Raw genomic sequence first — 13,848 nt, forward strand, 5'->3', positions numbered from 1 at the left:
ACTAAACCAAACTGTTAGCACAAGTTTAAGACAGTCACTGCATGCAGAAACCCCTTGGAAAAGCGTCACACAGATCTGAATAGGTTGTAATACACAACTTTAAGATGTAACTTCACTGAATTTTTCCATACTAGTTGGTAGGTCTTTTCCCTATCAAGTGGAAGAATTGTAAGATTAAATTCCAGATTATCCAGTTTGAGATTAATAGCTTTACTCTCCAAGAAATCCAGTGTATGAACCTATATTACATTTTTCCAATGCTACTTTAAAAAAAGAAAACTATGAACTTTTCAATTCACTTTTTACATTGAACTTTTCAAAGAAATCCAAAGTGTTGTCTTTAACACGCATTACAGTGGTCAAACATTTCTCCTTTTTCTCCCTGCCCCAAAAGTGCAAAAAACAAGTTGCTGCTTGGTCCACAAACATAATACACCATGTACAGTGAGAGATTTTCCTTCTGATGGAATACTGCCACCAACCCGTCACCTCCAGTTTCTACTCCAAGAAAAATGTCAGCGTCCAAAGATGGAATTCAATTCCAGTAGAATTAATTCTACAATCTGATTCTGGTATACTGTGTGGACTGCTATGTTACCAGTCTCTTTCTCTGGTTTTAATAAGGTTGGACCAAAAACTATTGCTACACTTTGATAGGTCATTCGGTTCTTTTCTCCATTTTCTACAACTCTGAAAGAGGAAAAAAAAAATACATAGAAAGAGGCTTATCAGTGTTAGAGTAGTAGGATGACAGGAAAAAGACACAGTCCAAAGCAAATGACTATTCACAGTATTTATTTATCGAGTAGTCTTGTTATTAGGACATGCAGCTGCTGTGATTCCCCTCTCTATGGAAAAGTTTTGTTGTGAAATGCTATTCCTGATCCTCTCACAATCCCTCGAACATAAGGACTTGGCAGTAAACATCACAACTATGACAGATACTGGCTAAAGTCTGTTTGGTGCTCTGCAAGCTTATGTAAATACAGACTGATATATTGTTTTCATCAAGTCCCATACAGGCAAGCAAAACGCAGCAGGAACAGTCACCTATTTAGCTTTAAAGGAAGATGAGCAATACAAAGCCTTTCCTGCTACTTACCTCTTCAGGTGCCTGAAGAGTACCTGCATAGTGTCCTGATTTGGTTTTGGCAACTGTTTGATTAAATCTTTAACAGCATGGACACGCTGCCTTGGTTCTTGTTCTGCAAAAGGATGAGGTGTAGAAACAAAAATTCAGTATTTTTGTTTAAAACTTCAGCATATAATTTAACAGTCCGGGAGTAAAAGCGAACGCTTTGCAGGGCTGATAGGAGATAAAGCACTGCCACCTCCCGGCCCGGCCCTGCATTACCGACAGGCGATTTTGGGTAAGCCTTACAGACGTTCATCTCCAAAACACTCTTTTTGCTGTGCAAAATAATTAAATGAATTGCACATATTGAGCAGAACGTATACAAAAAGCACGCGCATGTTTTCCAGACTTACTAATTGCATTGACAAAGTCATTGAAGTGATTATAAGTGAACAGCGGCTCTGGCAATTCTCTGAAGAACATCTTTAGAGCTCCTGTGATGACATGTATATCTTCCCATTTACTGTCATTCAAGTCTAGTTTCTCATCTGAGAGAGAAAAATTAATAATTAATGTTCATAATTTAACTACAGAAGCTTTTTTTTTTTTTAATATAAACTTAACTACTCTTCTGTACTACTGCTTTTAAAGCAGTGAAGACTCTTACTCCGCTTCAGGCCATTCTCTGCTGGGACACAGAGCTGCAGCAGTGTAAAAGGGGATAAAAAAACGCAACCACTACAGACAGAGACGGCCGAACTTTGCCTACTGCACTACATGCAGCTCCCCTACACCATGGGCATTTTCCAGAGGGGAATAGGAGCTGCTGACGTAACACAAAATTTACTGTTAGACCCTGTCAATCAGGAAATGAGAGGTCAGAGTGTAGACGGGCTACTGCCCTCTTCCTAGCTGCAAGCTGCCTATTGATCCCCACTGAACAAAACACTAAGATACAGCCACATGAAAGGGTTTTATACACAGGGTATGGCAAAGAGAAACTAAGCACCCCCATACTAAAAGGCAATAGCAAGTCACACTAAAAAGCATTAACTTACAATTCTAATGCTAATGGAAGCTTAATATGCCTATTGTTTTTCCGTAAGGTATAAATTTATTTTGTTTGAAACAATTCTCCCCCCTCAAATTCTATTACCACCTTTCTTTAGAATTATGTTCTAGCAATGCCTCTATGCTCCACATAAGACCAAACCTCTGGGAAGCTAGTTTTTCAAATTATGTATATTACATGCTAAATGCTGCAATTTTGAATTTTACTTTGAAGATGACAATCATTTTAAAGATTTTTTTTTTCCTGAGCTTTCTACAAATTTTAACAATCTGAAAATATACGCAATTGTAATACAGTTGAAGGAAGCTTACCATGATTGACTGCAAATCTTAGCTTCTGTATCACTGCAAGATTGCCGCTAACTCGGTATAAGCCATCAACATCTAATCCTAAAACAAAGGGATAAATCCATTTTAATACCTTAAACATGTATGAATTCTGCAATCATTAGGCTGCTTCTTTATAGGTCAACTCAGCAAAATTAAAAAAAAAAAAAAAAAAAAAGAAATCCACCTTGTAATACAGAACACTTGGTTTGACAAAAAAAACAACCAAAGAAGTTAACAATAGGACAAGGGGTAATGGTTTTAAACTAAAAGAGGGCAGATTTCGACTAGATATAAGGAAGAAATTTTTGACAATGAGGGTGGTGAAACCCTGGCACAGGTTGCCCAGAGAGGTGGGAGATGCCCCACCCCTGGAAACATTCCAGGTCAGGTTGGACGGGGCTCTGAGCAACCTGCTTCTAGTTGAAGATGTCCCTGTTCATTGTGGGGAGAAGGTGTGGACTAGAGGTCCATTCCAATCCAAAGATTCTATGATCCTATCTTTCTTCATGGGCAGGGCACATCAGAGGAGGTTTATTTTGCTGACACACGTTTGGTAGTATCAAGCTCAAAGTAATCCCTAAAACTTCCTACGCAGTAGATCAGCAGTAATGAGGCAACAGCTCCCAAGTTCCCTCAATGAGACTAGGTGCCTCATTTAAGATGCTCTTGGTGGGTGGCGAGGGAGTGTATGGGAGTCCAACATGCAAGAGGCAAGTGTTTTTGTGGATGTCCAATTTTTTAATGTATGGTTAAGAAAAATCAAATCAAGTCATGCATAGAGAGCATCTCAAAGTTGTCAAGTGACCAGGTTCGCATGGAGAAGGAATGATGTGCATGCACACTCATCACTACCCGACAGCCTACAAAACTGAAATGGGTAGCCCTTGCCTTTACAGTATTGCACACTCAACCAGAAAAGAAGAAAACTGTGTCTCTGTGGTTGCTACTGCAGTTATTCAGAAGTGATTAGGAAGTAAAGAATTTAATTGAAACGCCACTTGAATGCAGCATGTGAGTCAGTGCCACAGAGAGTGAGTGTTGCCAGAATACCTGGAGTCCCTGTAGCTCCTCAAGGAGTTGTCTGATGCAACACAGCACAGTTACCATCTGACATATCCCTTTTCCCCATAATCCACTAGTCATTCCTTTACAGAAAGAACTGATTTGAAGTGTATTGGCAGCAGGAAGAAGAGTTGGAGAAGTGGAAAGAAAAAGCTGTTCATTTCTGTCAGCTTCCCCTCAGGTATTTAAAAAAGGAAAACTTCACCACTATCTTCACTGCAGTCCTGTCTTTAAAATAAAAAAGAAATAAAAAAAAAAAGAGCAAAGCAAAATAACCCCTTTCTCACAAACTGCAGATCACAAATGGAATAAAGCCTGCTGTTACAAGCAAGGTGGCAGTTTGTCTAACTGGAGTTAAGGCAATGGAAGCAGTTATTTTTCCCCTCCCAGGCCATACGATAGCAGCATTGAGAAAGGACTAGAGGCTGCAACAAAGTCCTAAATGAAGTTCCCATGGAAGATGCCTTAAAATTCAAATGTAGTATTCCCCTGTAACACTTACCCTGATTCTCAAGAGAACATTCTCAGATTAACAGACCGGTATATATTTGAATAATGATTATGGAGAATCCATAAGCCCCTCTCTCAGTCACCTTTTCCAAGAGACAGGGCAATGACAACAGCACGAAACAAGCAAGAAAACCAGCACAGACTACAGCCAAGTCAGGAGTCACAACCAACGTATTTTCAACAAAAACGTGAAGATGTCCTTTACATCAGACAACCCAGAATGTCACATGTAGCTTTCAAACATACAATTTTCTCAGTTATTAGGAGACACTTATTTTCAATGAAAGCAAACAAAAATTCTCAGGGTCCACATATTGACCCAATCTCCAGAACTGCATAAAACTTTACATAGCAATCGGTGTAACTAGCTGCAGGGCACCAAACTGACAGACTTGTCTTCTGGCAGTCAGAGCATATACAGAGCAGGAACACAGCTTTTTCCCAAAAGTTTGTTTGAAGGAAGTTTTAATATAAATGATTTTGTTAGCATGCTTAAACCTTCCAAAAATGAACAGCTACATTTCAACAGTCTCTCTCTCTCTTTTCATCTGAAGAAAATGTTGCTGGGCTGAGCTCTTCTATCACTTGTAATCCCTCTTTCCTTACAGCCTTGCTGCCAGAAGGCTGTCCTGCCTTCTCCTCAACTTGAAAGATACTGAAGCAGATCAATTTCTCAGATATAAGATTTCCTCCCCTCTCCCCGTTTTGGATCCCACCTCACATCCCCACTCTTGAAAACTCATTGCTATCTACAGATACAGGTTTCAGATATTTTTCCCCAAAGAAATCTGCAGTATTTTAGGGATTAAAACATTTAAAATTAGCGTCGTGAGCAAGAGAGATTTGGAAACAAAAAATTTTCACCATACCATGTTCCTCAACATGCTCAATGCACAGCTTCACGAACTTTGGCACCGTGCTGTTTTCTCTTTGACACAAGCTGGTGAGATTGGAACCAAACACTTGATCTGGAACCAAGTAAAGAGACTGATTTACAGTGGAACAGGACTCAAGTGACAGAACTAGTTCAGGTTAAAACAAACCTCTACAAAGGGCAAAGACTACTGGATACAATTGTCGCAGTATTAGAGTGAAAATAAGAAAGTTTTGAAAAGAGCTCTCAGCAGCTCCCAGCAAGAAAAAGCTCCCAGTAAGAAGAGTGTAAGCAGTTACCCAAACGTGAGTTTCTGAGTAAGGAACTTTCGCTACTGAAATTATTTTAATCCATCAGGAGATACCTGTAACAGCCATATAGTCATTACTGTAATGAGAAATTTAATGGATTCAAACATCCTGTTACACTCCATTCCTTTTCTGCGTTCAAAATACATCCACTGTAATCTTTGTAAAAATCTGAACAGAGATAATAAATTTTAGTTCAAGTGAAAGCTTTTGGCATTGCTTGGGGAAAACCCCTGTGAAATTTCATCTTTCATTGCACCTACTATTTAACCCAGCAATATGTATTAATTTAATGTAAGGTCATGTAAGGGCAAAGGTTATTTTGGGTTTTTGTTTTCAAAACTATACAATCCAGGGGAAGTGTTTTCTATCACAAACCGGAGCAAAAATGAAAATCAGCTTGGGCAGAGAAGACATTCTTCTAATGTCTTAGTGTATTTCAGCAACATGTTAAGTCCTCTTGTTCAGGTTATGTTATCATCAAAAATCTCTCTCAGACCCAGTTCTATAGTTTCCATCAAAGATACCCAAATAATAGATGGCCTCCCCTGTTCAGATGCATGAGATTGAAATAGGGTCTTGAGATAGAGAGGCAAAACTCACACCCTTAAAGGAAAGGAATTTTGTGGTGTTGGTTGTTGGGGTTTTTTTTAATCTGTTAAATAAGGTATGTAGATAGCCATCTTTGCACTACCTAGTAGATCTTACTTCAGAGCTTATGCAAGAGAGAAATCATTCTTGCATTTGCATCACACAAAGCCCATTTTTCATGTTTAGTAATTTAAGCAGATTCATTAACACCCACTTGCTTCTGAATACTGCTTGGGGAAATCCAAACAGCACACCAAACCGATTATACAGTATGAAAACTGGCATATAATGGTATCATTAGCTATATGCATACAAGGCCAGTGCCCCCAAACACCTCAGTCCTGCTGCTGCTACTCACACAGCCAGCTGTATAAGCAGAGTCAGTAGCAAGGGACTGAAAAAGCCCACGCAGTAGGAAGCCAGGCTAGCATGCAGCTGTAGCAGGTAAAGCAATGCAGATTAGGTAGCACAAGAAAATACTAGCACGTAACAAACTGATTTGCTACAATTGTCTCTGACTTCAGTAATTTCCATGTATACAGGAATCACATTTTTTCCTCTCATCTTAAAGTAACTTCGGTAATTTATTTTTTTTTCCCATGTAACAAAACTTTAGCACAGGTACTTCTCTGCTTAGTACATGCTGTTTGAACTGGGTTTTTTCCTAGAACTTTTCATTATTTTTCCTGCTCATACTGCATTTGCCAAGTTTTCTGTTTACTAAGCTTGTTCTGTAGCAGCCACAAAAGTACACTGGGCTTTTAAATAAAGACTTTTGTATTTTTCATTCATACAGAAAAATTAAAACTGTGCAGCACAGATCCAACTTTTAAACTTTACAGCAAGCTTTTAAATAAAAACAAACTCTCCATTCCTTAATGTCTTTATTAAAAATCCAATCATAAGCACACATGAGTACAAATTAAACCTGGCTTAGCGTTCACTGTTGCTAATGTCAGAAGTTACGTCACTGAGCCATGACATGAATACTAAGCTGTAAAGCAGGGGAAAACGTCAAATTCTGGGAATAATGCCTCCTTATCCCAAACAAAGAAGTCATCATTTACAGTTAAATTATATTTGCAAATACACAGATATATCAAACGCCACATGCAACAGAAGCACACCTGTTAAAGTATGTAGTTAGGCAAATCACAGGAGGATTTGGTCTGATATTTGCCTACCCATATGCTATTTTGACCCTAGTAGAGCACCATCTACAAGTCCTGCTAAAGCATACAAATAAATAAATAAATGAAGTTTCACAGTGAGTACCAATCAATAATTTACATAAACACATTAACTTAAACCTGTGCAAATACTGTTCTCTCAAAGTTTCTACAAGCATGACAAGTGGAAATCAATTCTTTCATAAGTTTGATTCCAGGATATCTGTAAAACTCATTGTTTGTGCAACAATTAGAAAATGTATACATTCAAAAAAGGTTAGGGAAAAAAATGTTTAAGTTAAGATTCCTTTAGCCTTGTCCTGGTTTGCCTAAATACTCCATTTCTCATGAGATGACACATGATTGTCTGGTTCCACTCAGACTAAAACACACTTGTGAAACAGATGAGCACATGCATTTGGTTTTGTACCCAAAGGACTTTTCTTTCCCTTGCATGCACCAACGATTATCAGCTATCTGAAGTTGCGGCTATCTGAAGCTTCCAGCTCAAAACAGCAGACCAAGTGGACTCTCTAGCTGAGAAGCACTTCAAGCCCAAACAGGCTTTTCGGCCCTCAATTTTCACTGCTGTTTTGCCAGTAATGAGCTGAAGGAGAGGACATCCTCTGTGAAGTTTAGTGGCTAACAGCAGTGCTCAAAAGAATGACAATCAATAGCCAGTTCCACTATACATCCAAGACTTTTGTTAAGCCAGCTATAAACACGTGTTTTACTCTAAAACTAGACCATTTTAACTCCATTTTACACATGAACTACTAAATTCAGCTTTTCAAATTATTTCCTTTGTTAAAAAGGTTCATTTACCCTTAATGTAGCCTTTTTCACGGACAGCTTGTAATGTAGGGCGCCGTGTAAGAAACTTCTTGAGTTTTGTTTTGGTCTTTTTCTGATCTGTAGAATCTATATTGCTAGGTGCTTTCACTGCTGTAAAGAGAAATGCATTTAGTGTGAATATCCACAGAACCAACAGTACATTTATCTGCCAAGGAACTAAGACCAAAACAAAAAAAAAATTTAAAGCGCAAAAACATATTAAAAAAAAAATTCAAATTTGCATTGCATCCAAATTTTTTCCCTTAACTTTTTGGAACTCCTTGTAAATAGCATGCATTTTTCAAACCACTCAAGAGACAACCCTGTCACAAAAAAAAAAAAACTTGTAAACCCAAGTTTGCCTATGAAACTAACTAAACAGGAGTTTATATATGTAATTGATGTGGAATTTTAAAAATATAGCTATGTTTCAAAGCTGGTCCTGCTTTTGATCAATTTAGCTAATGTAAAAGAAATACTTTCTTGGAAATTACATATAAGGCCTGGAAGTAAAAGACAGAAAACAGTCTGCCTGATTAATGTATTTCTGTGCATAGGAAGAAATTTCTGTGGCTAGTAGCTCTAAAATTCTGAAGGTGTAATTAAAAACGTTTAGTTTCTCTAAATGAGCCAATATAACCTCATTAGAAACTTAGCGAAACTGCAGTTTAAGTTAATAGTGCAAATATTTACAGATGCTGTACCACAAAAACCAAGTAAAACAATTCTAATCAGTTTTGAACGTGTAAAAGGACAAAAGGATCCTTATACAAAACCATTTATAGAAGTCAGAGAAAAAAAGTCTAATTACTTCTGTACATTTGACAATACGTTGAAAATAATCCATTTCACTACTGCCTATTTTCTCATGTTTTTCATGTGTCATACAGCAGGAGCTAAAGACATTTGGTGCCTCCCCCCCCACCTCTTCTTTTCTTAAGTAAGAAAATTTACTAACTGGCACCAGGATGTAGAATGAACTATATCAAAGCCTGTTTCCAAAATTGAGTAGTTTAATTTTTAACCATCCTTTTGAATTCTTCTCTACTTACAAATAGTGCTGAAGATGCACCAAAAAAACCAAAACTTGGCATTGCTAAAATCAATTAATGGAAAGTTTTCAACTCACAACGAAGTTTCTTAGAGTCTTTATTCTCTTTCTCTTTGTCTTGTTTTTCCACCCCAGGGGAATCTGGTACATCATCGTCTAATGCTTCATCAGACTCTACCACCTATCAGATTTAAGAAGATAACAGTGGTCAGGTTACCAATTCGTAGAATATAGCATTAACGCACACATTTCCTGTAGACAGTTCTACAATATACTTTTTTTTCCCCCTATAATGATATTCATGTTGGTTCTTTCCTGAAGTAGAGATGCTAAAAACATGCTCAGAGATAATACAATTCTCACTGGCAGAGTGAATAACTTTGAGAAACACTATTTGATCGTAAGGCTCAGTAAAGAAAGTTTTGCTGGACACTGGCAAAGTACAACCAGCCTTTCATGATAAAACATTACATCAACCAACAGACAATATTAATGTTTTTTTCAAATCCAGTAGACAAACATCAGCTATTTCATTTACATGGCCTGCTACAGAAGCACCTGATTAGCAGGCTCTACACTTCTAGAGCATTTACTCTATTTCTGATTTCTGTAATTGGAATTTTCTGTGACAGGAAATAGAACTGCCAGTTGGAAAATTTCACCACTGTCAAAACATACACTGAATTCATTCTGAGAAAGTAAATACACCAGGGCCTAAAATCCTTAGTCTGTGTTATTGCTCTCACAGCATATTCTCTAATATTAAACAGAGTCAAGAGAAAATGTAGATCATGTAGTGCAGAGGCAGATACCAGAGTCCGTGACACTGCCCACCTGCAGCCTCATACCTACGCTACATGCATGACTTCAGACATTTCAGTAAATGGAAAAGAAATTTTCTCTGCTCTCAGTGCAACATACTCCCTTCCAAAACTGTGTGTTTCTTACTTCACTTCTACTAAAGTGAACTTGACTTCTATGCAGTTACAAAAATCTGACAGTACATTGTCTTTTGTTACAAGGAAGGACATTCTTCAATTCAGGCAAGGTTGTGTACTCCAGAGGGCTGAATGAGCGGAAGCATTATTTCGTTGACTAAGCTGCTCTTTAACTTGAAGGGCTAACATTAGCTTTAAACAACCCTCATTCCTTGTTGCTTTTCAAAAGCTTTGGATAGGCTTTTTACATATCAAAGATCAATATACTCAACCACCTGATTAATGTCCCCACTAAGGGTCCCTCTGCCACTGAGACCATTTGGACAGTGCTCTCTTCAAGAGACCTCAAAAGATTTTTAGGACTGTTCAATTTAAAACACATGAATTGCTTTGAGAAAATCACCCAGGATCTAGTTTGTATTGTGGAACAAGTCTAATAACTTGGAAATTTCTGTATGTAAAAAAAGAGCAGCCACATCCTTTGCAGATAGCTAATCCTCTTGTACAGCATATTGCCACAACAGCAGGAGCAAAGAGGCCAGAATCTAAGCTGTACCTTCTTTTGAGGAAGATGTCATCACACTAGAACCACCCATAGCTGTCCTGGTAAGGACTCATAGGTAAAAAACTTTACCATAAAGTTCTCAAAATTAGAAGTTTGCTTCAGATCTGATGGATTTTTGTAGCCAAAGTTTCAGTGCTGCACATGATCATGTAGTGTAACATCGTACATTTTGAACTTTTCCCTTGTAATCTTCGGTCTCTTGGCTACCAGCTACCAGCAGTAATACATTGCCATTTGCTCCAGAGTGGTGATAAACGCTCCCTATTCCACCACTCACTTCCTCAACCTAGCACGTAATACCTCGCTCACATCTCAGCTGTATCTCAGCCTTTCCATCTTTGTTTATAGTTAAGTGGGGAAGAAGTGGCCTCAGTTGTGTTACACGGGGCAGACAGAAGAAGGGTATTGCTGAGTGACTGCCTTGCCTGGTTAAGGGTCATGACATTTTCATACCAGGAGAGAGAAGAAGATTAGGAGCCTAAGCCATAAGCACTCAGAAGGAAACTAAATCATTCATATTAGCCTGCTGTGTTTGTGTGGAAAACACTACCAGAGCTAAGAGAAATTAAGGCCACTAACCGACACCTAATGCAACATAAATGCAGCTTATGTGCTGCAGCCAGGACTGTAACTATAAAACTATACACATGAAGTCAACTTCATATGAGAGGAATATTTTATCCAAGATCTCCTCCAACTTCTGAATTCAAAGCTGGTAAATCTTGTTTGGCAGTATCAAGAGCAAATGCCTGATCACTTTTCTGTTGATTAAATAGTTGGCATTACGCTGCCTGACAAGAAGAGATAAAACAGCATTTTGACGGGACTTTTAATTTGCACTTTAGTGCAGCCTTATTAAGTGAACAGCAGTATCAAATGATGATTAATGTATGTCATGAAGCACTCCTGTGGCCACCCTCCCCCCTTTACTGCCTCTCTATCAGAACCTTTCAGGTCACTGAGACAAAGCAAGTATTTGGTCACAGAAGGAAGCTCATTTGTGAGCTGGAGGTCAGCCCACATCTCCTGGTTCTTAGTTCAGTAAACCATCGTTCATGCTTGGCCACTATTAATTATATTTCACTTGTCACCAGCAGGAACTGCCATATCCTCAAACTCCTGCCCACACTCAAAAAAATTAGGAAACGAAGATGTATGTGAAGCACTAGGAGTCATTACATCAATTATTTTACTAAATAACATTACCTTGAAAATAGAGCCTTCACGATTCAAACACATACCTGATTGTTGATGGTATAGTTAAGAACTTTATACCATTCATTAATAAAGCTGTCATTATCAGATTGAATTAAGAGCTCAGTTCCTTGGCGGGTTTTTAGCTTTAAAGAAATAAAAAGATATATCATCAGAATTGATAAACACACTTGAATTCAAAAGTAAAATTTCCTAAATCAAATTAAACTTGCCCCTGGCATAACTTTTAGACTATATATAGCCACTCAAGAACACTTACCAGTGAAAACAGTAAGTAACAGACTGCTTAGAATTTAAAAGCATATCCCAGACATATTAAAAATGGACATTTCTTGCAGGTACTAAGATACATCTACATTTGAGTAGAAAGAAATATAGAAAACTCAATTAAAGTTTTTGAATTTCAGTTTAAAGAAAATTTCTTAAGTCATGAATTAAAGCACATATAATTCTGCGTTTAAGTAAAATAATTCACCTCAATAACATTCTTTTTGCTGGATTTGTCCTTTGAGGCCCAGTCAATCAATGCCCCTTTGAGATCCACTGTGAACTCTGGCTTAGACTGATTGCCACCAAACTTCTGGAAAAAAAGGAACAATGATGACAAACTTAAAAACAAAGAAACTGCTAACAGGTACACAGTCTTGCAATCCTTTAAATATAGCATACGTTGCTTATAGTCTATACAATTTAACCCACATACAGTATTTTGCCACAAATCAACAGGCATGATACCAGGAAAACAAAAGCCACACACAAAACACCCTTTAAGCATGCCTATTAAAAGCTGCTCAGCTTAAAGCCCTTAAAATTCCTTAACTTTAAATGCCAACCAGATTCCAGCAGAGCTTTTTTCCTATCACAAATGGTACAACTCCATAACAGCATTTGATTGTAGTTCAATTTTAGTCAAGATAGTCCCAAGCTTCAAACAAAACTGGCTAACAAGTAGCTAAACAAAAAAAAAAATCCATTCTGTCAAGTAATCAATGGTTGTATATGAAACCAAAAATCAAACCAGAAATAATAGCTTTGCTAAACAGGAATCACATCCCTCCTGTACTGAAAGAGCACTTTTGGTTTTTACATTTTCTTAGTTAGATATAATTTGTGTATGTATGTATGTGCATATTTCCAACAATGGTTTTCACGTTATTTTGTATTTTTCTGTAGTGCTTCTATTGCAATCCCAGAGCATATCCTAACAAGTAAGTAGAACTCTATTTCACTGTCTAGATAATAAACGAACAGCAAATACCTGAAGTGATAGAAAAAAGCATTTAACCTACAAGTAACCCTTCAAACAATTTGGAGGAAAACCTCAGGGAGCTATTTTTACCTACTACTTTTACATTTACACTAGGTATCAGAATTTTTTAAAATAAAGTACTTTTACTAGGGTTTCAACCTACACCACATGGTTTCCTTGAGGAATGATATTTCAAAGCTAATTCAGTGACCCATACAAACAAAAATCTCTAGTTTTAAGTAAAATATGGAAAACCTGTAACAGGGAAAGCTGCAAGTCACCTCACTGTAGCACAGAAATTTAATGTTGTAGTTCTAGTGGAGGCTTCTAGCATTTCATCCACCAGAAAGGTTTTTCTTTTTCTTTAAAAAGTCTTTGATGTGCAAATGCTGTTTGTGTGACAGCTCTGGGGGACATAAGCCCCAGGACAAGCTTCTTGCTGAGAACATGAGCTTCCAGCCTGTAGAAGAACAGTCATATCCAAGGGGAGAAAAAACAGTTCAGAAAACAGAATTAATCTGCTGCTTCTGATTAAATTCCCAGCATGGATGTTAATTAATGCTAATTGTGTTTTAGAAAGGCTGTTTACCACTGGAAAATCTGCCCACTTTGAGTCCTAAAGGCAATTAAGGGCTGAATGGAAAGTAGAACCTTAACTTCTTTATTTTACCCATGAAATATCAGAATAGGGGAATATTTCTAATATACCCAATGCTAACTAGCACTTTGGGGGGGGGGGGGGGCTGACGACACGACACTAACCACCAAACTTCTGCTTCCTAACTTAATTCTCAGATACCTCATCCAAGAACATTTCTTATCAATTATAGCAGAGCTTTTCAGAGAGGCCCAGCTCAGCAGCGGAGTCCACAGGAACAACCTCTGGGCCATTATGGCTCTTGCAGTTATGGGCAGCTATGCAGCAGCTGCCTGTTTACAAGAGGTTCACGTAACTGCTTCACGTGGACCGAAGTGCCCCAGCCACACACCTCCTGACAACCTAGAA

The 13,848-nt window shown here is 37.9% G+C and overlaps 1 protein-coding gene across 6 annotated transcripts in view; it reads right to left on the bottom strand.

Moving 5' to 3' along the window:
- Window positions 1-232: 232 nt before the first annotated feature.
- Window positions 233-13,848, bottom strand: part of ARHGAP12 (Rho GTPase activating protein 12) — a 70,418-nt gene continuing 56,802 nt past the window's right edge. For all 6 annotated transcript variants that reach the window (XM_010294282.1, XM_010294281.1, XM_010294280.1 and 3 more), the window contains 9 exons: window positions 12,069-12,170; window positions 11,620-11,718; window positions 8,954-9,056; window positions 7,816-7,935; window positions 4,918-5,016; window positions 2,459-2,536; window positions 1,489-1,623; window positions 1,103-1,205; window positions 233-690 (listed from right to left, as the gene is read on the bottom strand). In XM_010294282.1, the coding sequence (XP_010292584.1) occupies window positions 516-690; window positions 1,103-1,205; window positions 1,489-1,623; window positions 2,459-2,536; window positions 4,918-5,016; window positions 7,816-7,935; window positions 8,954-9,056; window positions 11,620-11,718; window positions 12,069-12,170 (1,014 nt within the window). In that variant the 3' untranslated portion in view covers window positions 233-515. The remainder of the gene's footprint in view (window positions 691-1,102; window positions 1,206-1,488; window positions 1,624-2,458; window positions 2,537-4,917; window positions 5,017-7,815; window positions 7,936-8,953; window positions 9,057-11,619; window positions 11,719-12,068; window positions 12,171-13,848) is intronic.

The sequence above is a fragment of the Phaethon lepturus genome, unplaced genomic scaffold (genome assembly GCF_000687285.1).
Source record: "Phaethon lepturus isolate BGI_N335 unplaced genomic scaffold, ASM68728v1 scaffold889, whole genome shotgun sequence".
Taxonomy (NCBI): domain Eukaryota; kingdom Metazoa; phylum Chordata; class Aves; order Phaethontiformes; family Phaethontidae; genus Phaethon; species Phaethon lepturus.